The sequence below is a fragment of the Miscanthus floridulus genome, chromosome 1 (genome assembly GCF_019320115.1).
Source record: "Miscanthus floridulus cultivar M001 chromosome 1, ASM1932011v1, whole genome shotgun sequence".
NCBI classification, from domain to species: Eukaryota; Viridiplantae; Streptophyta; class Magnoliopsida; order Poales; family Poaceae; genus Miscanthus; species Miscanthus floridulus.
This window is the reverse complement of record NC_089580.1, coordinates 96,109,330-96,135,151: the sequence shown is the minus strand read 5'-3', so window position 1 is coordinate 96,135,151 and position 25,822 is coordinate 96,109,330. Positions and strand designations below refer to the sequence as shown.

Sequence of the window (25,822 nt, the reverse complement as noted above, 5' to 3'; positions counted from 1 at the left end):
AGCAAATCTAGCTCGGTGATCCCACTAACCGGTGAAGGTCATCAATTAATAAATATTATAGCCTCAAGCAATAACATTCTGTCGATGAAGGTCATAGACTCGGTGAAGGCTATTAAGCTACATCTCAATTAATAAATATTGTGAAAACATAATATCATAGCTGGATGCAATAACATTCCGTTGGTGAAGGTCATCAACGCTAGCTCAAACTACCGGCGTTGATCTATTAGTGATCACCACCAGGTTAATGCATGAACCAACATTGATCAATTGCTCATCAACGTTTGATTGGACCATTAATCAATGGTGATCAAACAAGCATGTCACCGGACTGCACCACTAACCAAAACCTCATCACCGTCGGTATGTAAATTTGACCGGCAGAGATCAAACACTCATCACCACCAGATCATTAGCACCGAATCAAACTATGACCCGACGGTGACTATGCCGTTATTACAACCAAATTAACCTCCACATATATAGACAATGATAGCATATTATCACTGCCAACTTCAAACCGGTGGTGATGACCCCATCACCATCGACATTTCACTATTGAGGGTTGAAACCGATTGCTGTGGGGGTTTCAGAACCGGTGATGATGACCTTTCTATAGTAGTGAAATACCACCTTTAGCACATGTTAGCATTTTCAAAGCATTTCATAAAGTTTTTCAAACACATTTTCAAATTGCCACTCGATTCTTGCAACAAATGTAAAGTTAGATTGCTTAAGTCACACTAGATAACCATTATGCAAACAAGTTTGCCCCTCTTGATAGTACGGTTATCTATACTAGACCCGATCAAGCACTTCTCCACTCAACCTTTGAGCGGTGAAATGAAATGCCCTATAGTTATACATTTACCTTGTGCATGCCATTTGATCTCCATGTTGGTGATGCCACACAAGCATCCAACCTCTATCAACCAAGCCACTTGATCAAAAACACACATCAATTTTTGGCTTGATCTCCATGAATGATATGAACCACTTCGTACCATCACATGAACTTATTGATCCATCGATCATAGCCTTACTTGTTCTTCACCATTGCCCTGGTTTATCAACATTGAGCACCATAGCTTGTCACCCAGGCAACATGGTCCTTCATAGCTGAGCCTCGCCTTAATCTTCTCCACCTAGCCATATGAGACTATGTCATGTCTCATATTCAATTAGTTGCATCATCTCCACTAGTTGAGCATTCACAACATTCACAAGATATTTCTCCTCCATAGGTTTCATAGCTAGCTGAACCTAGTGTACCTATGGACTAAGCACATATTCATCTCACATATGAAACATAGTAGCCCACCTAAGTTTGACGCTCAATTACCAAAACCAAACCAGAATTTTCCATAGTAGAATTGTCCAATTTATAAGAGCACAAGTACAATGGTAGCCCATAAGTGGTCACACTATCATACTTGAGCCCATATAAACCCGGTAGTCCGTCGAGTACCACGAAGGGTCTCGATTTAACATCAACATACAACCAAGATCATACATGATTCAATAGACATGTCACATGTTACATCAGTTCACAAATACAACGTCATACATCAGAGTATGATTAAGAGTTATTACAAACCAAGTTCAAATAAAATAGTCATGGAAGCAATTAAGTTTGAAAACCAACACCTCACATCATTGTTCCAATATAGTGCTAGTCCATGATCACAACCACAAAAGCATGATAGAGGGAATTCACAAGAGACGCCTTGCCCAAGGCCCTACTCCTCATCGATGATGGGACAGAAGTAGTTCTTATAGTAGCCATGATAGACTGTACCATCTGCAACAAGTGGAAAATAAACCCTGAGTACGAGAAGGTACTCAGCTAGACTGATCCATCATAAACCAAAAAGAAAGTGACTCCAAGGATCATGCAAGGCTTTATAAGTGGAGCTAGCTTGACAACATTTTGCATGAAAAGCTACTAATTTAGTTATACATTTATAATTCGGTCATCAAGTTAATTATAGCTATTCATCTCTAGATTAGCAACTAACATGTGCTAAACATGTGGTATATCATTTAGTAGCATACAGTAGTAACCATAGCCAGTGTAAAAGTTCCAAGTTCACCACAACCATCATTCCATAATCCAATTACTACGATGTTGGAGCTAGCCAAGTTTCTCACTGTTCGAGAGAGATGGTGATTCGAATCGATTTCAGCCAGCTGGGAATTTATTCATAACACAAACCCAGGCAGACTAGATCAACGGTCACCTTAGGTTACCTTTGGTACAACTCAAGTACACATTTTGTGGGTTCAATCAGTGTCGCACAACCAGGGACAATCAGCTGCAAGGACAATCAGGACTACCCCGCCCTTGGGCTCAAATCTAGCTCCCCACACATCCTTACTACCATCCTGAGTGTGCACTCTAATAGAATGGGGCTCGACATGAGTTGAGCTACTTGGCTTCATGGTCGGAACGAGTTATTCGGCCAGTTAAGTGAGAGGCATGCGTTCAATCTCAACAGAAGTTCCAACAACAGTACGGTCCTTAATTGGCATAGATGAAATCACATGAGCCAACCTATGCATAGACTCTGTTCGACCTCTAGTTACATTATCCTATGGTTCTTTTCCACGATAGCAAATATAACCAACCATGCTCCGGTATCCACCTATATATCGTAGGTGATAGGAAATCACCCGACTTCTACCAGTCTAAGCATGGCTAAGCATATATTCGATCCTAGACCTACACAGGTTTAAAGGTATATTTATCTAGACAAGGTAGTTCTACGCATCAAGTGTTTCCAATTCAACTCATATAACCTAATGCATCAAACATAAAGGACTCAAGTGATATTTTGTAAAACATGGGACGCTATATGCATGAGCATGAAATAAGATATCACGAATGCATATATACTAACATGCATGATATCATATGGTGTGATGAAATGCTTCCTTATAAGTCTTCTCAACAACATTGCATTAAGGTGATAACAAGATAAATAATCTTTTACTGAGTAGGTATATATCTCTTCTCTAATAATTAAACAAATTCTCATCTAAGCAATTTTCTGGACTGCAAGACAACAGCCACTTGTTTTGACCATAACTAGAGTTATACATGTCTAAATAATATGGTTGTGGACTCTATAGAAATCTTATTAAATTGCCTACAACTATATTTTAATCATCTTAAGGTGATTCAGTAGTTATCTAGGCCAAACAATTTCATCTTTTAGATCCATCTAGAGAACAAGTATCTCATAGCAGACTTCTAACAGATATAATTCTCAAATCATAAGGTCTATGACTATGAAAATTTGACACAAGATAGAAAAGTAAGTTATCTACAACTTTTTATTAACAAGTTTCACAAAAAAGATCATTATCATCATGAATTTACCACCACAATAGAAGCTATACATGCAGCCATCTAGTTGAATTATAAAACAAGAATTAACAAGCTGCCTAGAACCAATTGCTTCTAAGCATAACTAATAGCACCAATAGATCATATGCATCATAGGCATCATAGAAAACATCAAGGTTATGCCTAACTAATTTATTTATATTTATTTATCAATTTCCTTATATAATAAGGTCATTTAAAGGATACATATTTCCAGTGCTCAACAAATTCTAAGAAAATTACAGTAGCCTAAAAATGACTCTGATAGTCTACTATACAATTTTTGTGCCATTTGGATAAGTATAGCCACCTCTACAAAAATGACAGCTACATATACTTCATTTAGCAAAAATAGTTTAGCATAGTGAAAAGTGTCAAGCAACAGATTTAATATTTCTTACTTTCCTCCTAGCACAAGAATACTGTATAAAAAGTTGCATGATCATAGGTTATGTATTTTTACCCCATTTAATTTCAGTAGAAACTAGCAATTAATTAGGATTAAATATGAAGACCATATTTCAAGTATGCCTACTGTAGTTTTAGTATTTTTCCTAGATAGAGCATGTCAAAATAAGACCAGCAAAATTGGAATCACAATTTTATCATCTTCCTAGCTCAAGCTATGCATTTTACAAGATATAACCTTATTTAAAAGCACTTATCTTGCTCAATTTAATTCTCCTAGAAAAATACCCTAAACAGTAGATTTCATATTTTTATCAAATAGTACACTTCAAGATAAATCCAAAAAAATTGGTTCACCCCATTTGGATACTCCTAGATCTAGATATGAACTTTTGAAGTTTGTATTCAAATATGTGAAAACAATTCAAAAACCAACTAAACCCCAAATGCTAGGTACACCCGGTCTATATAGCATCAGGCGCTGACATGTAGGGCCCATAGTCAACTGTCCCCACTCATCAGTGGAACCAGAGCAGAGCATGTGGTTGACCGACAGTGAACTCGCCGACGGTGAGGTCACCAGCGGTAGCGTCACCGGCATTGTGCTCCCCACACCCTTGCGCACCCATTGGTACCCTTAGCTGGCTCGACAGATCACTGAAGCGACCTGGCCGATGAGCATGGTGGCTCAATGGCTGCGCGTGGGGGTGGACTCATCATCTCTGGCGATGGCATGTCTAGGCGAGCTTGGCTACAACATCAATAGGTCCTAGCGGAGCTCTAGGGTTAGGTTAAGCGATGGTGGAGCGACGGTGAAGCTTGGCCACATGCATGGCGGCGTGGCGGCGCATAGAACATGGTAGTGGTGTTGTCATTCTAGTGAGCCAGTGATGGGTGACAAGTCTTCATCTTTGGTGATGGTGCTACAATTAGTGGAGGTGCGGAAACACGTGCTAGAGGGGAACAATAGGGTCTACCTAAGGTTGGCCATGGCAAGCTAGAGCTCATGGCCATGGCGGGTGCGCACGGTGCAGTCACACATTCCCACGAGACGATAGTGGTAATGGTGAACTAGGCTACAGCACAAGCACCTATGACCTAAGGCGATGACGGACCAACGAAAAAGAAGGTAGGAGCTATGGTGGATAGAGTTGGCCATGGGCAAGCTTGGAGCTCTGTGGCGTACAATGGCTATGGCGGTGACGGTGATGGCGACGGTGCATAGGCCTTTACCTTGGTTCGAGCTAAGGCAAAGGTAGGTCGGTGAGTTAGAGGAGGTGATGGCAGAGCTATGGGCATGAGTGATTGAGCGGTGGTACTATGATGGCAGCGCTCAAGCACGGTGGAGGCACGGCGGCGACGCTACTACGGTGCTACTCTGCTCTGGAGAGGCGCGTAGGCGAGAGAGAAAGCAAGAGCGATAGTGAGCATGTGGGTGAGTGGAGAGCCAAGGGCTCTCCCATTTGGCATGGTAGGGCGGGCCAGCACCAGCGGACTGCCACCACACGGCGCGAGTGGCCTGCACACGGTCGGCCACGACGGCTGGTGATTTGAATCGGTAAGGGTTGACTCAGTCTGTCTGACACTCGATTTTCAAACCTCCAAATCTCCCAAACCGTGGCCAATCAGTGGAAACTTCATTAATAAAAAGTGTAGAGCTACATGAGTACTACAAGATTTCTTCAAGGAGTTTTGTCTAAATTGCAATGGTTTTGAAACTATAAGGCTCCAAAATAGGCTATATTGAAACTGAAAACAACTTCAAGACTTAGAAAAAATTTCTAAGTTACAAACAGCATTAAGTTGAAACTTGTGAGCTCTATTTGACCATGTTAGGCACTGATTTAACTCGTAACCCTTAAATAAAGTTTGTTACCCTTGATGTGAACTACAACTTTTATTTAGGTCACACAGCCATGCAAACAATCTAAGCTACTCTTCAACTTTGGTCAAGCTAGCATCATGAAAATGGCATTCCAAGGTAACCCAACACTTAGAAGCAAAATTGGTTCATGTCATGAATACAAAAGTTGTTCTATTTTCCATCCTAGATGTATCTAAGGTATTGTTGTGACCCTACAACCATTTCATACATTGGTCAAACATTATTACAAGCATAAGCATATATATAATCAACATTTTATGCGATAATGTATAAGAATGAGATGAAATTCCATATGCTCATGTTCATGAATGCTTGGATGATGCTTGTGCTCATGAAATGCAAGTGCCAAATGCCATGCTTAACATTGGGGTGTTACAGCCCCTCCCCCTTATAGAAATCTCGTCCTCATGCTGCTAACATATCTGACTCAGCACCTCAAAAGCCACTACTTGGGTAGCTTCCCAAGGAGTTTTCCCTTCAGAATCTGTCTTCCACTCCTGCCATAGGGGTGCTTAGGTATATGCATGTATGGTTAGCTACACCTCATACCATGGTTGTCCCTCTAGGTATTCTTCATTCCAGAAATAGAGGGGCGGTTCGGCATACCCCAAAAAATGCAGGATCCTCCAAAGTAGGGCAGAGGTACCAAACATCTCCAAGAAGATCTCACTCCCAGCTGATGCTGCCATCTATACCAACAAAATGGTTCAACTCTCATGAGAACAACGTTATAATAGAAAAGAGTTACTTAACCGAATAAGAAACTTATAAGGGGAGGAACAATGCAAGTATGTAAAAATGATCATGATGCATGCACGTTCCATACATCCTCACAAACTTAGGAGAATTAAACTTCTAACGGCATACATGGTGGCATACATACGTTCTCTCATATATAATGTAACTAGTCGAGCTACACGTTTCCCTGTTAGCGTACCTACACAAGAATTTCATTTTAGCCCAACCCCATAAATATATATGTAGAAATGAAAATCTAGGCTCTAGGTTGCAATCTAAATACTTCCACACACACACACACACACACACACACACACACACACACACACACATATATATATATATATATATATATATATATATATATATATATATATATAATTCCATATAAAAGCTACCCAAAAGTAAATATATCCATATATACATATAAATATGCATATACAGCCGTATCAAAGCTAACCCACAATTAAATACCTCCATATATATATGAGACATATATATACTTTAGTATCAAAGCTACCTCTCCCCTTAGACCGCACGCTCACATCTTGTGATTGTGCCACTCATCATCTTACCTTGGGCGTAGAGGCATTTGATCCATACATTACCACTCAAGTGAATGGCATCCATACAATATCACATCGTATGGACGACGAAAGTAAAAGAGCCCAAGTTAGTACTAAATTAGCCACCTGAAATCCTTAACTGAGCATAAAGGAAGTGATCACTGGCACACTCTAGATTCAAACTTTATATTTAAACACCTATATATATAGCTATAACTTTCTAAAAACTGGTTTTGGAAAACAAAAACTTTTGTTTTAAATACACATGTGGCAATTAATATTGAATCTTGCTCTGATACTAGCTATAGTAGAACTGTCCAATTTATAAGAGCATAAGTACAATGGTAGTCCGCAAGCGGTCACAGTATCATACTTGAGCCCATATAAACCTAGTAGTCCGTCGAGTATCACAAAGGGTCTCGATTAATCATCAACATACAACCAAGATCATACATGATTCAACAGACATATCACATGTTACATCAGTTCACAAATACAACATCATACATCAGAGTATGATTAAGAGTTATTACAAACCATGTTCAAATAAAATAGTCATAGAAGCAATTAAGTTTGAAAACCAACACCTCACATCATTGTTCCAATATAGTGCCAGTCCATGATCACAACCACAAAAGCATGATAGAGGGAATTAATGAGAGATGCCTTACTCAGGGCCCTACTACTCATTCGCGATAGGATAGAAGCAGTTCTTACAGTAGCCATAATAGAATGTACCATCTGCAACAAGTGGAAAATAAAATCCTGAGTACGAGAAGGTACTTAGCTAGATTTACCCATCATAAACCAAAAAGAAAGTGACTCCTAGGATCATGCAAGGTTTTATAAGTGAAGCTAGCTTGATAACATTTTGCATGAAAACTACTAATTTAGTTATACATTTATAATTCGATCATCAAGTTAATTATAGCTATTCATCACTAGATTAACAACTAACCTATGCCCAATATGTGGTATATCATTTAGTAGCATACAGTAGTAATCATAGCCGGTGTAAAAGTTCCAAGTTCACCATAACCATCATTCCATAATCCAGATACTATGATGTTGGAGCTAGCTAAGTTTCTCACTATCCAGGAGAGATGATGATTTGAATTGATTTCAACCAGCTAGGAATTTATTCCTAACACAAATCCAGACAGACCAGATCAACAGTCACCTTTGGTACAACTCAGGTATACATTTCGCGAGTTCGATTAGCGCCGCACAACCAGGGACAACTAGCTGCCAGGACAATCAGGACTACCCTACCCTTGGGCTCACATCTAGCTCCCCGCACACCCTTACTACCTTCTAGAGTGCACACTCTAATAGAACAGGGCATCACCTGAGTTGAGCTACTTGGCTTCACGGTTAGAATGAGTTATCCAACCAGTTATGTGAGAGGCATGCATTCAATCTCAACAGAAGTTCTAACAACGGTATGGTCCTTAATTGACATAGATGCAATCACATGAGACAACCTACGCATTGACTCTGTCCAACCTCCAGTTACATTACCCCATGGTTCTTTTCCACGATAGCAAATATAGACAACCGTGCTCCGGTATCCACCTATATATCACAGGTGACAGGAAATCACCCAACTTCTACCGGTCTAAGCATGGCTAAGCATATATTCGATCCTAGACCTACACAGGGTTAAAAGTATATTTATCTAGACAAGGTAGTTCTATGCATCAAGTGTTTCTAATTCAACTCATATAACCTAATGCATCAAACATAAAGGACTCAAGTGATATTTTGTAAAACATGGGAGGCTTAAAAATGCTCTAGGGCTTGCCTTTGAGAAAAGAAGTTGGCCGATGATCTAGGCACTCGGGTAGGTCCTCAAGAGCTTGCTACTCGAGTTCTAGAGCTACAGGCTGAGGTGCCTCCTAATGTTCCTCTTCTTCTTCGTTGAATTCTAATAGAGTGGCCCCCTCGAATAATCCTATATGCATGAGCATAAAATAAGATATCATGAATGCATATATACTAACATGCATGATATGATATGGTGTGATGAAATGCATCCTCATAAGTGTTCTCAACGGTATTGCATTAAGGTGATAACAAGATAATTTTTTTTACTGAGTAGGTGTATATCTCTTCTCTAATAATTAAACAAATTCTCATCTAAGTAATTTTCTAGACTACAAGATAACAGCCACTTGTTTTGATCGTACCTAGAGTTATACATATCTAAATAATATGGTTGTGGACTTTCTAGAAATCTTATGAAATTGTCTACAACTTTATTTTAATCATCTCAAGGTGATTCAGTAGTTATCTGGGCCAAACAATTCCATCTTTCAGATCTGTCCAGAGAACAAGTATTTCTGACAGCAGACTTCTAATAGCTGTAATTCTCAAACCATAAGACCTATGACTATGAAAATTTAACACAAGGTAGATAAGTAAGTTATTTATAACTTTGTTGTTAACAAGTTTTACAGAAAAGTTCATTATCATCATGAATTTACCACCACAATAGAAACTATACATGCAGCCATCTAGTTGAATTATAAACCAATAATTAACAAGCTTCCATAACCAATTACTTCTAAGCCTAACTAATAGCACCAATAGATCATATGCATCATAACCATCATAGAAAAATCATGGTTATGTCTAACTAATTTATTTATATTCATTTATTAATTTCCATATATAATAAGGTGATTTAAAGGATAAATATTTCCAGTGCTCAATAAATTCTGAGAAAATTACAGTAGCCTACAAATGACTCTAATAGACTACTGTACAATTTTTGTGCCATTTGGATAAGTATAGCCACCTCTACAAAAATAACAAGCTACATATGCTTCGTTTAGCAAAAATAGTTTAGCATACTGAAATGTGTCAAGCAACAGATTTAATATTTCTTACTTTCCTCCTAGCACAAGAATACTATATAAAAATTTGCATGATCATAGGTTATGTATTTTTACCCCATTTTATTTCACTAGAAACTAGTAATTAATTAGGATTAAATATGAAGACCATATTTTAAGTATGCCTACTGTAGTTTTAGTATTTTTCCTAGCTAGAGCATGTCAAAACAAGACCAGCAAAATTAGAATCATAATTTTATCATCTTCCTACCTCAAGCTATGCATTTTATAAAATATAATCTCATTTAAAAGCACTTATGTTGCTCAATTTAATTCTCCCAGAAAAATACCCTAAACAGTAGATTTCATTTTTTATCAAATAATACACTTCAAGATAAATAAAAAAAATTGGTTCACCCCATTTAGATACTCTTGGATCTAGATATGAATTTTTGAAGTTTATATTCAAATCTGTGACAATAATTCAAAAACCAACTAAACCCCAAATGCTAGGTACACCCGGTCTATACACCCTCAGGCGCTGACATGCGGGTTCCGTAGTCAACTTGGCCCCACTCGTTAGCGGAATCAGAGCAGAGCACGTGGTTGACCAACTGCAAACTCACCTACGATGAGGTCACTAACGCTAGCGTCATCGACGTTATGCTCCCTACACCCTTGCGCACCCGCTGGTACCCTTGGCTGGCTCAGCGGATCACCGGAGCGACCTCACTAGCGAGCATGGCGGCTTGGCAGCAGTGCGCGGTGGTGGACTCATCGTCTTCGGCAACGGCATGTCTAGGCGAGCGCGACTACAACATGAGCAGGTCCTAGCAGAGCTCTAGGGTTAGGTTAGGGCGACGGTGAAGCTTGGACGCGTGCATGGCGGCGCAGTGGCGCACAGAGGACGGCGGTGGTGTTGTTTCGACGAGCCGGTGATGGGTGACGAGTCTCCATCTTCAATGATGGTGCTAGGGTTAGTGGAGGTACAAAAACACGTGCTAGAGGGGACCGACGGGGTCTAGCTAAGGTCGGCCACGGCAAGCTAGAGCTCGCGGCCATGGCGGGTGCGCGTGGTGTAGTTGCACGTTCTCATGAGACGGCGATGGTAATGGTGAACTAGGCTACGACGTGAGCGCCTATGACCTAAGGCGACGACGGACCAACAGAGAAGAAGGTAGGAGCTATGGTGAATAGGGCTGGCCACGGGCGAGCTTGGAGCTCAGCGGCCCACAGCGGCTATGGCGGCAACAGCGACGGCCTGTGGGCCTTTACCTTGGTTTGAGCTAAGTCAATGGCAGGTCGGCGAGGTGGAGGAGGTGATGGCGGAGCTATAGGCGCAAGTGATTGAGCGGTGGTGCTACGGTGGTGGTGCTCGAGCACGGTGGAGGCACGGCGGCGACTCTGCTGCGGTGCTGCTCTGCTCTAGAGACGCGCACGGGCGAGAGAGAAAGCGAGAGCGACAGTGAGCGCGTGGGTGAGCGGAGAGCCGAGGGCTCTACCTTTTGGCGCGGCAGGGCGGGCCGGCGCCAGTGGACTGCCGCCACGCGACGCGAGCGGCTTGGATGCGGTCGGCCACGACAGCCGGCGATTTGAATTGGCAAGGGTCGATTCAGTTCGTCTGAAAGTCGATTTTCAAAACCTCCAAATCTCCCAAACCGTGGCGAATCAGTGAAAACTTCATTAATACAAATTGTAGAGCTATATGAGTACTACTAGATTGCTTAAAGGAGTTTTGTCTAAATCGTAATGGTTTTCAAACTATAAGGCTCCAAAATAAGCTACATTGAAACTGAAAACAGCTTCATGACAGAAATTTTCTAAGTTACAAACAACATTAAGTTGAAAATTGTGAGCTCTATTTGACCATGTTAGGCACTTATTTAGCTCATGACCCTTAAATAAAGTTTGTTACCCTTGATGTGAACTATAACTTTTATTTAGGTCACATAGCCATGCAAACAATCTAAGTTACCGTTGAACTTTGGTCAAACTAGCAACATGAAAATGGCATTCTAAGGTAACCCAACACTTAGAAGCAAAATTGGTTCATATCATTAATACAAAAGTTGTTCCATTTACCATCCTAGATGTATCTAAGGTATTATTGTGACCTTACAACCATTTCATACATTGGTCATACATGATTACAAGCATAAGCATATATATATATATATATAATCAACATTTCATGCGATAATGTATAAGAATGAGATGAAATTTCATATGCTCATGTTCATGAATGCTTGGATAATGCTTGTGCTCACGAAATGCAAGTGCCAAATGCCATGCTTAACACTGGGGTGTTACAGCCCCTCCCCCTTATAGAAATCTTGTCCCAAGATTTGAAAGACCTACTATTCTTCATAAAAAGCGGGATAATAATTTTAAAACTGATATTTAATTAAGCTGCTTTAAGATACTACAGTTTTGTAGAGCAGGAGTACTAGAGCAGTCGGAAAAAAAACATCTATTCGCTGTCACCTAGATTTCAGTTATTTTGTCCTTAAAGGGCAAGTGACAACTATAAAGTTCTTGAAACAATTATTGTGACTCACAGGCAATTTGTAAGAACCACAGACATAAAGATTGCTAGCTTCATTGAATCAATCGATCACACTCGACCGGGTGCTGCTATTGATGCTTCCTCTTGCTGTCCCTTATCCAGCACTTTCTGTTGATGATTCTTCTCTTCTCGTCCATCTTGCGCACCACCGATCGTATTGTCACCAAACTCCACGTACTGAATCTCCATGGTTTTACCCCATAACACACAATAGAGGCCACAAACCAACAGGATTCCACCCACAATGCTGCCAATGAGTGAAGCGAAAGAAGATTCACTGTTCAGTAAACTTCATCATCGAAGCCAGCTCTCCCTTGCTCTTGCAAAATACCACTATATATTTACCTGCCGAGGTGAACAATCTCGCCGAGGAAGAAGGAGGAACAAAATATGGTCAGGACAAAGCAGAGTGGGTTCCAGACAGCAAGGAACACAGGTCCTTTTATCTGCACGCACCAAGCTTGCAGGTAGTAGGATACTCCAGTTACCAGAAATCCCTGTCAGAGCCATAAGATGGATCAGTGGATAAAGCAAGAAACGCAACAAATTGTAGTATCATACGTACAATAGCTAATGTTCTTGGCATGAAATTAAACTGGCAGTAGGATATACTTAATTGACAAAACGAAATGAAGCCATCGTTACAGTGTAAGCAACGGCGAGCAAGCTGACGTCAAGCTTAAGTGCCCATTTAGAGAAGTCCCTCTCGGCCACCGCTGCGACAACGAACGACTGCATCGTGCTGAACAAACACTGGGAGGTTGTGATGACGATCTTGTTGGGGTATTCCTTCAGCAGCCCGGCCTGCAGAACCATCCACAGGGACCATGTCACGTTGGACAGAAGCATCAGGAACGTGCCTATTATCCATGTTCCACGACTTGGAGCTTTCAAGCCATGGGCAGCAGCATGGGCGCCGCGGCCAAAGGCACGGTGATGGTTGACTGGGCTGACTGACGGCCCGGTGTACAAGGCGATGACCAATGCTCCAGCCAGGCAGAGTGCTACGCCGGTGACCTTGGTTATGCCAGAGATGCTCCTTAACTTCACCACCTCCATCCTGCCACGTCGTCAGAAATCAACACTACTAAGACAGAAATAATGATCGAATCAGGCTTTGAAGGCTGGAGAGATATCGTACGTGGTTCATCGAAAATGTTTCCAGCTAGTACACCTAGCTCAGGTTGAAGTGCACTTGATGCTCAAGTGAATTACTATTTAGTAGTGAGTAGTGTTACCTCAGTCCCAGTGCCAAGCAGAAGGTGATAACAGGTGTAGAGTTTCCTGTTGCCGATGCCACGGTTGCTGACGTGAGCGTCACACTTGCATTGCACAGATTCGTGCCTAACGTGCTCCTGGAAATGACAAAGCGATATATGTACATACATAATAGGGATGTAACTGCCTTGTCCCATGTATCACTAGAAGCATAAAATACATGCCGCCTAGTCAAATATTATGGGAAAATTAGCTATGTAGCACTGATCAAAGAACATATATAGTTATTGGGAAACACCACTAAAAGATCTCCATCACTTGAAATACAAGCAAAAGAGCAAAAGATTGAACTGTTACGTGAAAGTAGCAGTCTGTCACGTCAGTAGATAACACCGTGACAAAAAATAATCACCGTGGTTCAATTCTTCAAGACACTTTAGTCAAATACCAAAGAGCAAATCTTTCATACACATGTTTAAATTTTAGTGAAAAATGCCTTAGATTATTCTCAAATTCATAACTTAACTTTGCGAAAGAAATTTTACACTAACTGGACATCTGTATTTTGAAATTTAAACCATATAGTGCACAAATTATATTACTATGACGACCATGTCATGACACTTTTCTATAAACAGAAACAGCCGTACATACATACGGATGTATTCAAGGCAAGTATACATGCAAATCAATCGTTCCTTGTTTAACAATAGAATCCGGAAAATAACGAACCAAAGAAGATGTAAATCAACTTGCTTACTTACCCGATTAGGGCAAGGAAAAACAACTTCAGGATCAACCCAAACGACATGGATCGCACATTTTTCCTGGATCGGGAGGAGCCAATTCGGTAATAAGAACTAATAAGATATATATACACTATGTCAGAAGCTTGAGACTTTGCGAATTTTTAGTTTCCACAACACATACCTTTCTAGAAGAAGCGCGACGGGCAGGAGGAGAAGCGATGCAGCAGCCTGGCGGTAGAAGACGAAGACGAAGCTGTTCATTCCCTGGTTGAAGGCAGCCTTTGAGATCACGTACATGCCGGTGTAGATTGCTACTACAATACTTGCCAGTATGTATGGTGTCTTTGCGTCCATCTCCGTTTGATCTTCTTCAGTTTATTAATTGTTACCAACGGAGAATGGACGGTTTTATGTAGCTCGATCGAGAGTCGAGCAGCCTTTGGTGCTTTTGGATGCATGCCGCCTGTAAGTTGATATAATCTATATCTATATACTCTTATAAAGCTAAACCACACTAGATGATTTTTCTTTTCATGCAAGGTGTTCACATAATTCCCCACTAAGTAACCTTACTGGATGTTCTCTCTTCATGAAAGGTGTCCACATCATTCTCCACCATGTCCATGTCATCCCTTATTAATTAAAAAAATATTAATGTCATCTCTATCACGTGCAATACTTTTAATCTTTAATCTATCAACATACAAATCATCTACATTCGTTTTGTCACATATTCCTCTACAATGTAATAAAATATTCTATTGATTTTTCTTCTATTAGCTTACTGATTTCTTATTAGATCTAATACAATAAAATAACATTCAAGTCATTGATATATACACAGTTTATAGAGTATCAGATTTATTTTTAAGAAAATCCCGCAGCAACGCGCGGGGTATGCTTCTAGTATCTTATAATCCTAGACCCAGTATAGTTTAATCTCGACATGCAAGCTATCCACCTTAGCATTCCACTATCAGATGCATTTATAGCCAACTAGCATTCGTAATTATGATCTGCATCTCATCAACACACATCATCCACTAACATGCATTTAGTTATCCATATCAGCATGCCACGTCATCCACTAACTTTAACTTATAATTGTTTATCCCTTTGTCTAAGTAATTTTATTCCAAATCATCAGCAATTTCCGTGGCATCGCGGGGTATGCTTATAGCGCTCTTAAGTAGCAGCCATTCGACGATATGTATGTACCTGACGAAGATGTGCAGAGAGTGAACTGTGACCGACTCGATCGAGCTTCGTGCGTGCAGCGTGTGTGGATTTAATTAATGATACTTACTAATTATTTCATATGATATATGTTTATATATTTTTTTAAGAATTTGCCAAATCGAAAATACTTTTTAGGATCAATGGAGTATATATTTTCATGAGACAATGTAAAGATTGATACAGAGATATATCAGTAATCTGGCCATATTCTGCATAAAGAAAATGTGTGCAGCTGGTCACGATTAGATGCTTCCTCGTCACCTTCCACCATCGAGGAAAGCTATCTCGGCCGGATTAACAAGAAAAATCTCATAATATATATAATTCTATAGTGGAGTTCGATTCATTAAAGAAGGATCTCATGTGCTCTGTTTTGGCATTTTAGTGAGTTACATCGTGCCAGTGCGAGATCATGATGATCTGCTGCCTGGGTGAGTCACACCTACTTTGCTGTGTTGGCTATCAAACATTTCATTTGAACAAGTGGTAAAATATAGTGAATGCCTGTGTCATGTGTGTACATATAGTATTAAAAAATCCTTCTGGTGTCCACCTCCACCATAAGCACTACTCGTAAGTGTTGGGATAACCACACTAACACACCTTGTTAGTGATAGCGGAAGCACTTAATTTCAGCCCAATATAAAATCAGTTCAGCATCATCACCTATTCATGGAAGGAAACATATGCATCACACATATAAACGGAGGAAATAACAGCAGTCACAACTGGTCCCAATCAGTTGTTATCACATCAACCCAATTGCAACTAATCACAACAACACCAACATCAAGCACAACTAGTTGCAGTAGGTCACTTCTAACTGCAGTTGCAACTAGTTACAGCCAACTTCGCATCAATAATTAGACACCAGACTTAACATGGAAACTCCCTAAATTGGGGTAAAAACCACGAAACCAAGACAGCCAAATCTTCTTCCACTATATGGTTGTGGGATTACAACAAGTTCATCTCTAGACAGCACTAGAGACAACCATACATCAAGATTCTACAGATCTTGGATAGCAACAATCAGATTTGGGGCTGCTACTTAGGGAGTGCAAAGACCTCACCAAATGATGGTGGAACTCAGATTAGAGGCACCAAGGATGTGAATCTGATGCTTCACAACCTTGGGGACGAATCCTTCTTGATCTATTGTAAAATTTCTCTCTAATCTCACTCTTCTCCCTCTCTTTTTCTTCTCCGGTTTTCTTCCCTCTCTCACGCACAAGGAGAGTAGGGGCTGAATTGGAGCTATGTTCTCTTGTGATGTCCAGAGACTTCTCCCTTCCTTCACTTGTAAGGCAAGGGCAAAACAAACAAAAGGTGCACACAAGGTTGGTCCACCCCCTTGTGCTACACCTATATGACATGTGGGCCTGCTCACTAGGAGCATTTACTATCTTCAATATCCACTTATGAGGAGGATTCCCAACACATCTCCCCCTCCAACTCATGAGGGGGGCACCATCATGCCTGCTACCTCATTGCACACTTGCACTTCTCTTTTTTTCACTTTGGTCATTATATCTGCACTATTTTTGTTCGTATGGATTTTCTCAAGTTGCAACAACATGGAACTCATCACTTCTCAAACCCAATGGTTACTGCACCTCAATGTGCTTGGTTCGAGAATAAAGGCTTGAATTTTTAGCAAGATGAATGGCACTTTGGTTGTAAAAAATAGATTGTACTTCTCTTGCTTATGTCCCAACTCTTGCAAGAAGTTTTTCATCCACAACACTTCTTGTCACACCCGATTTTAGGGATAAAATGGGATGCAAAATCTTATGTGCGCCTAGAGATCAGTCACACATATAAGCCGACAAATTATAAATAGTATCATCACAAGTGTTTATTACATCATGAATAAGAAGACATAGTCTTCACATAAATATAGCGGAAGTATAAAGAAAAATCTCTCGCGGAAGCTCCGTATCACACGGACGTCAACTGATTGACCACAAGTCTAGTAATCCTCAGAAAAGTTGTCATTACCATAGCCATCTGTTACCCATCCGGGATTGTATATCTGAATAATGAAAATAAACAAGCATAAGTATGTATTGTACTCAACAAGTGTAACATGAGGTTCATGAGGCTCAAAAGGCTTGACACGGGTTTAACAGCATTCAGCTTTTAGTTGTCACAATTTTAGCATAAGAGTAGCAACAAGTTGTTTCAATCTCAAAGTAAAACACATGATCAATGTAAACATGAGTAATGAATAGCATGAACGGATAATTCTTAGTGATCATCTATTCCATAAAGGTTCCAAGGCCGCTCGTGACCATGAGTATGGCTGATATACCAGTTTTACACTCTGCAGAGGTTGTACACTTTCACTGTGAGTCATGATATCCATATGCCCGGGTTAATTACTCCCGAAACACTTCCAAGGTGAGCGGGCAGGGTTCACTATGAAGCCTTTCAAAGGTTCGTCTAATAAGTTAGGGCCATTAGATTCACTCGGCAAATAGATATAGGAACCCCCTTGTCGAATGGCACAATTCCATCACGGCTATACACATAAGAGTAGAGGTTGTCCTATACCCGATTCGGCAAGCCATTCTTACGCCAATAAAGGTAACCTCTAACAAGCTAGAAAAAGATCCTCATACTGAGCTAAAGCTAGAGCCATGTAGCCCTCACAGGTGTACTGTAAGTCCCGGATAATCACTTACAGATAAGTCCTTAGAGAGAGGAATCTGAAGCATTTAGAAAGTAACTAAACACTCCAGCCCCCTATTTCCATGTTGCTAAAAAGTCATGTTTTAATGTTTATTGCATATACCATTAGTCAAGTTACAAGATCATGGTTTTATTGAGCACAAGCAAAGCTACCCAATGCATATCTCATAGGAGACAAGGTATAAGTTTAATTCTAGGGAATCCCTATCAAGGTGACACATGCAACATGAATTAAATATATTAAAGTTGGTAAAAAACAAGGATAATTCCATGCTATACTTGCCTTGAACAAAATGCTCCTGCTAATCCTGCTCGTCAAAGTAGTACTCTTGATCACCCACGAATTGCTCACCATCTATACTCAATAATCACAGCAACATACAAGCATCCAGAAGCAATCATGCATAGCAAACAAAAGCTATAGATTAGAATAGTACACCAATAGCATAAAAATCAAGATGAAAAGTTTTTAAAATGATTCTACATCTTGCTACAAACACACAGACGCGAAGATCACGAAAATCAAAGCTAAAATGAAGAAGTTATGAATTAAACAAGATTTCCTTTCATAAAATAATAGATTAAATCTAACCTCAAATTTTAAAAGTTGAAAACATACTTAACAGTAGTATTAACATGTAGATTACACAATTACGAACCTAACGCAACTTGAACGGATCAAATCGGAGTTAAAATAAAGATTTTATGGCTAAAACAAGATTAGTGGCAAAAATGTAAATAGATGGAACTTGATTTTAGAATTTAAATTAATAAAATCAGACTTTAAACCGAAACAAGGACTGTGGGCATGAAAACAAAGAAATACAGGGGCTCTTTAACAAAATTGCAGGGACGGCGGGTTCTATTTAGATAAAACTGAGGGGGTCTTTTAAAAGTTTGCCAACCGAAGAGGTATGAAAGCATTAGGCCCCTAGTTGGGTTTCGGTTATCAATGACAATACAAGATTACTATGACTAACGTGTGTTTTGCAGAGGCAATTATGTTAGGTCATGGTAATGGAGATCAATTGGGCAATCAAGGTGGTCATGCCCCTACAATGGAAATCGTTTCGGTTTCAAAGGATGGACGACAAGGTTAAGGATGACTAGTTCTAAGTGTCGATTGGAGTTGGAGAGACACTTAGAGTAGTTTAGGACTTTGTTTTTCCTTTGGCCATACTATTAAAGGGGGTATGGACGGGTAGCTTGACCTAGATGAGTCTAGTGAGTGAGGTGTGGTGTACACTTGTTAAAACTAGCACTAGGTAGCTCCTACATATGCCTAAGATCCTTTGGAGCGAACTTCATTCACATATGATCGAGAGTTTGAAGTGAATGGAGGGTCAAATGCTGATCAGACACTAGCTCTGGTGCGACCGGACGCTGGCCGCAGGGTTCGGTCAGTTCATTTGACCAAGGAGATTGCGTTCGGTGTGACCGGACGTTGAGTGGTCGAGTGACCGGACACTGAGGATCAATGTTCGGTCGACTCCAGTAAGGTTCCAGAGAAGGAATTCTGTGACCGGACGTGACCGGTCAGTACTGACCGGACCCTGGGGGTTCAACATCCGGTCGAGTATAGTAAGGTTCTAGTGAGGGTTAAATACGACCGGACATGTCCAGTTAGTGATGATCGGACCCTGCCAGCGTCGGGTCAACACTAAAACACTGGTGTGCGAGTTGAACTGACCGGAGCGTCCGGTCACCTCGCAGCAGCACATAACGGTTCGTTTTTTAGGCTATCTTATAAATAGAAGCTCCACTCATGTGTGGAGTCACTTTTGCTCATTCCAACGGCTAAGAAACACGTTTGTGAGTGCCAAGAAGAGCAAGGTCCTAGTGAGGTGATTGAGATTTGAGAATCCAAGAGAGTAGCCTCATTAGTGAATCAAGAGTAGCAAAGTGTGCATTCACCGTTCTCATTAGGCTTCACATGGTCAAGTGAGAGTTCATGCTTGTTACTCTTGGTGATCGCCATCACCTAGATGGCTTGGTGGTGATTGGGAGTTTGGTGATCACCCGGCGGAGCTTGTGGGTGACCCAACTCAAGTTGTGAGCGGTTTTGGGTGATTCACCGCGATGGAGTGTCAAAGAATCAACCCATAGAGAGCACTTGATCCTTGCACAGATCAAGGGGGAGCTACACCCTTGCGTGGGTGCTCCAACGAGGACTAGTGGGGAGTGGCGACTCTCCGATACCTTGGCAAAACATCGCCGCGTTCCTCTCTCTCTCTTTACTTTGAGCATTTACTTTGAGCATTTCAATACTTGTTTTTACATTCATAGAATTGCCATGCTAGAGTAAGTTTGGAACATAGGTTGCAAGTCCATTGTGCGTTAGATTAGTATAAACACTTTTCTAGGCACGAGGGGTTAATTGGGCTAACCATGGGATTTATTTTTTGCAAGAAAATTTAGAATTAGCCCAATTCACCCCCCCCCCTCTTGGGCATCTTGATCCTTTCAAGGTATCTTTGAATCTAGGCTGTCAGATCTTAAACGGAGGGTGGAGATCAGATCAGGAGGGGAAAAAATGCCGGTGAGGTCGGCGGAGAGTCCCGATGGTGGCGCCTTAGCCAGAGACGGGCGACGCTCATGGAATACGGTCTACGTACCATGAAATAGCAAACCGAGGGCACCGGGACATAGAGGAGATGACGGCGAGCTCGGCTAGGTAACTCACCAAGGTGGGCATGCGGCTTCGGCGGATTGAGCTCAGCGGTGGCAGCTAGGGCCAGCGTGGCTCAGTGTCTCGGTGAGGCAGCTTCGAAGCTTGGGATGGGAGGCACGGCTATGGGCACCCGGTATTTATGGCTAGGAGTAGGTTGGGCGCAAGGCAAGGGCGAGGCGTGGTGGCCGTGGACTTTCGGCGGTGGTCGAGCAGTGTCCGTGCCAAACATGAGCTGGAAGAATGAGATGCCGCGGCTGACAGGCGGGACCGACTCGTGGGTGAGACACGATGGGAAAGAGGAGAGCGCGAGCGACGCTGCTGGGCCGACCTACTAGGCCACTGTGAAGAAATAGAGCAGGCCACATGAGGAAAAGCGGGCCACATAGGAAACCAGGCCGAGTTGGGCTGTTCGGGCTGAAAGCAGAGAAGGGGGAGAAAAGTAATAAAACTCCTTTTCCATTTTCTTACACCTCATTTCAAATCCAATTCAAACTTAAGTTCAATTCTTTTGCAAATTTTGATCAAACCCAAGCATCACAAAATAAATATGCAGCATCATGTATGCACATACATGTATGTAGACCTATATTTGATTTTAATTTTAACAAAGTTATTATTTTTCTAAATTCAAATGCTCCCAAAATGCATAATTAAATCATTTTTCCTATTTTAAAACCATGCAAATTTTAGGATGTTACACTTCTTTCAAGCTTTAGTCACTACAATGTACTCGACCTTTGTTGTTGATAATGAAATGCACTTCTATAGTCTTGATTGCCATGACACTGCTCCCCTGCAAATGTCACCAGGTATCCCAATGTGGACTTTCTAGAGTCCTTGCCTCCGGCATAATCTGCATCTGTATAGCCCTACAATACAGGATTGCCATTTCCAAAACACCAATGCATTTTGGAAGCACTTCTAAGATACCTAAGAATCCACTTTATTGTAGCCCAATGTGCTTCTTCTAGGTTGCTCATGAACCGGCTAACAACTCCAACTACATAGGCTACGTTAGGCCTAGTGCACACCATGGCATACATCAAACTACCCACAAAAATTGGTAAGATACTTTCTTTTTTGCTTCTTTCTCCTTTTTGCTTGTAGATCATTCACACGCACTCAATTTGTGATGCCCTACAAAGTCACAAAAACAAAAACTTCATGGGCCATACATAAGAGGTCCCCAGCCTAGGATCCATGAGCCTAGTGAGGCTCAAAGGAGGGCATGGGCTGGCCTTCGCTACCTCTAGTGCACCCTTGGGGCACCGCATGCACCTAGGGCCAGGGCACTAAACCCCACGCCACCTCCATCTCCCGAGCAAAATTAGGATAGAAGGAATATTATTATGTTAAGAGTTTGGTTTGTTCGAAAAGGGGAATCCAATCTATAAGGATAGCCCTCTTAGTTGCTTGGAACACAATTCCATTAGGGATTATAAATATAGGGAGGATGTAATCAATCTAATTAAGTAAGTAAGAATAGAGCTATTGCTCCTTCCTCTATCTCTCTCTCTGTTGTTGCCGACTCCTCTCTCCATGTCCCTGTGTCGCCTCCCCCTCCTCCACGCCCTAAACCCTAGCCGCCCACCTCCATAGACACTACCTCCTCCCTCCCCCATCACGCCTATTACACCTAGTATCCATAGACTAGTCGAATCCTACACTGCTACAATGGGTGCCAATGAAAATGATGGTGACCTCAAGGCTACATATGAGAAACTCATCACTGATCTTCACTAGAAGTTCGATGAGATCACAGAAAGATTCACCGTCATCGATGACTGCCTGATGAACATCAAACAACATGGCCAAACTAAAGATGCCACGATTGCTGCTACTCGCACTCAACGTGAGTGTGAGGCACGAGGCTGCTGCCACTAAGCTAGAGGCGGACAATAAAAAAGCTATGGAGGAAGCTGGTCAAGCCTTCCTCAAGCAACAAAAGGAGTTGTCAAAGACATTGGCAATCCCTGGGATTGTAGATGACTTGGAGGGCAAGCTCTTCGAAAACTTCAACAAGCCTGAGCCTCCCAAGATGAATCTACCACCACTGTACCCACATCTGTGGAGACTGTTGAGCTCCTTCCCTGTCCTAACATCGTGCCTCCACAAGGAGGACCCCCTACCATGGATCAACCGCCAAGCAATTCTTCAGGGGACAAAAAACCCAGATGGTATGCATCTTACCATCTGACAGGTGGCACACAGCAGTGGTACATGCACCTCACATAGGACAAGGCGGTGACAAGCTAGGCATTCTTCGTTTGATGTGTCAATGAGCACTTTGGCCCCCGAACTAGGCGCAACTCGCTTGGGGAGCTCACGTCTGTATGCAAGACAGGCACAGTTGATGACTACATGGAGTGCTTCTTGGCACACATCGCCTATGTAGGAACCCTCGACGAGCAGCAACAAGTCAACATCTACACTGCAGGCCTCCTCGAACTATTAAAGATAGACGTCAAACTCTAGAACCCACAGGACATGGAGATGGCCATGTCCCTCGCTAAGGCGTACAAGCGAAGACTAGCGGTGATGGCCGACACCAACAAAGCTTCGGCCACCAAACCAACTGCTCGACCACTTCTAATGAAGGCACCCCCTTGACCCCAACAATGGCAACCATGACACCAAGCACAACTCCTGCTCCTCCACCATGCCCCTTCAAGCGCCTCACCTCCGAAGAGATGGCAACATGGCGCCGTGCGGTCCTCTACTTCAACTATGAAGAGCCCTTCACTTAAGGCCACAAGTGCAAGCACTTGTTCAACATCATAGCTATCAATGACTATGACACGGATGACATCGGCAATAGCCTCATCATGATGATAGGTACCAACCAGTCACTGGTGCGCGGCTACTCTCCCATGTACCTTTTAGGATCAGAGTAGTCTCAGGCATGGGCATCCATGTCCTAGTCGACACGGGAGCAACACACATCATCGACATCAACGTCGCTCGTCCCGTCGACCTCCAGGAACAATGCAACAACTCCACAATACTCATGGGCAGCGGCAATAACGCTCCCTATCGAGCAGCATCCTTGAATGTCCCACTACGTAACGACATGAAAATCTTCTACATTAACGCCTTCCTCCTCGACATCAGCAATGACATCGACATCGTCTTGGGCAAACCTTGGTTGGTGGACCTCGAATGCCTCAATTGGGACTTCAACAACATGGAGCTCCAATATTTCCACAATGGCCACCTTGTCAACTTCACCACCACTCGACCTCGATGGACCTCTACAACGGTCCACACTCTACCTGCTCCACCGCCGATTGCATGGGCACCACCGGTAGCACCACCCTCACCAGCCGGCGACATCACCAACCACACAAGCAGGTGTCGACGCCCCAATGCCCTCGATTACATCAACTCCACCAACGTTGTTTTCATCAATCTACGCCGAGCTATCCTCCAACAGCACGAGCTCTAGCACCTCGTTGACACAATCTACAATAGGACGGTCGCCCTAGCTTGGTCATTAGACCAAGGATTACTCTTCTTCGACAACCGAATCTACATCCCCGCGGCATCACCACTTCTACCAGATCTTCTACATGTCTTATTGCAGGGAGGGCCAACAAATATGGCGCTTCTAGCACTCGGCTGCCATCCATCTCCAATGACGAGAACACCTAATGCTGCACCAACAGACATTTTGCTAGAGAGCCCTTGGCCTCATGGTAGCAGAGTGTCATCTGCCACAATCATCTTCATCGACAACTTGGGTCACTAGCTCATCCGTGTCAACAACATCCACATCACGCTACAGCCTGACTCCAACCTACATCGCCTTTCACCACAAGAATTTGATATGGGCCACTTTATGTTTGGCACCATGCTGAATCTGACAACAACGCCAGCAACACACTCAAGCACAATGGTTTGGCATCGAGTTCTATCCTGCATCACCCCCAACATCACCAATAGAATACACGACTTCATCACTCTGCCCCATGACATGCTCCACTTCACCATCGAGGGAGCAATACATCACCCTCTCCTTGTCATAGCCCACCAAGCGGCAGGATCATGGGCCAGCACTGCTCCATACCACTACTACTTCTATGGCTACATCGGCAATCTCCTCTATTGCCTAGAATTTGTCCCTGAGCGCACATGCCACAACATGATCTTAGCCGACCCTATTCATGGTCACAAAATTGCATGTTCGCCTAGAACCCATCCTACCAAGGAAAACCACCCCTTCCGATGGCGTTTACGACTGGACTGCAATTCAGTGAGAGGACGCATTGATTGGAGAAGGGGGAGATGTAACACATCTGATAAGATGTCATAATCCCAAGATCCATAGGCCTAGTGAGGCTCAAAGGAGGGCATGGGCTAGCCTTCGCTGCCTCCAACGCGCCCCTGGGGCGCCGCACGCACCTAGGGCCAGTCCACCAAACCCCACGCCACCTTTGTCTCCCGAAGAAAATTAGGATAGAAGGAATATTATTATGTTAAGAGTTTGGTTTGTTAGAAATGGGGAATCCAATCTATAAGGATAGCCATCTAAGTTGCTTGGAACACAAGTCCATTAGGGACTATAAATATAGGGAGGATGTAATAAATCTAATTAATCAAGCAAGAATAGAGCTATTGCTCCTTCCTCTATCTCTCTCTCTCTCTCTGTTGCCACCGCATCCTCTCTCCCTCTCCCTAGGTCGCCGCCCCCTCCTCCATGCCCTAAACCCTAGCCGCCCACCTCCATAGCCGCCGCCTCCTCCCTCCCCATCATGTTTGTTACATCATCAAACTTGATTTGGAAAAAATGTAAATGTTATTGGGCTGCAAATATTTTTAGAGGCAGGCAAAACTGCCAACCGCGTCTAAAACTCTATTTGTTCT

At 42.3% G+C, this 25,822-nt stretch overlaps 1 protein-coding gene across 3 annotated transcripts; it reads right to left on the bottom strand.

The window, feature by feature from the left end:
• Positions 1–7,578: 7,578 nt before the first annotated feature.
• On the bottom strand, positions 7,579–14,828 carry LOC136538029 (WAT1-related protein At5g64700-like). 3 transcript variants are annotated; one of them, XR_010779188.1, is made up of 7 exons: positions 14,537–14,828; positions 14,371–14,433; positions 13,627–13,743; positions 13,034–13,448; positions 12,734–12,885; positions 12,381–12,635; positions 7,579–7,726 (listed from the first exon to the last, which is right to left on the bottom strand). XR_010779188.1 is itself a non-coding variant. In XM_066530013.1 (6 exons), exons 1-6 carry the CDS (start codon positions 14,707–14,709, stop codon positions 12,437–12,439), a joined length of 1,119 nt encoding a protein of 372 aa, XP_066386110.1. In that variant the 5' UTR covers positions 14,710–14,828; the 3' UTR covers positions 12,277–12,436. The 3 variants fall into 3 exon arrangements, 1 of the variants encoding a protein (XP_066386110.1); XR_010779187.1 differs by lacking the exon at positions 7,579–7,726 and adding an exon at positions 8,796–8,939; XM_066530013.1 differs by lacking the exon at positions 7,579–7,726 and having other exon boundaries at positions 12,277–12,635.
• Positions 14,829–25,822: the final 10,994 nt, after the last annotated feature.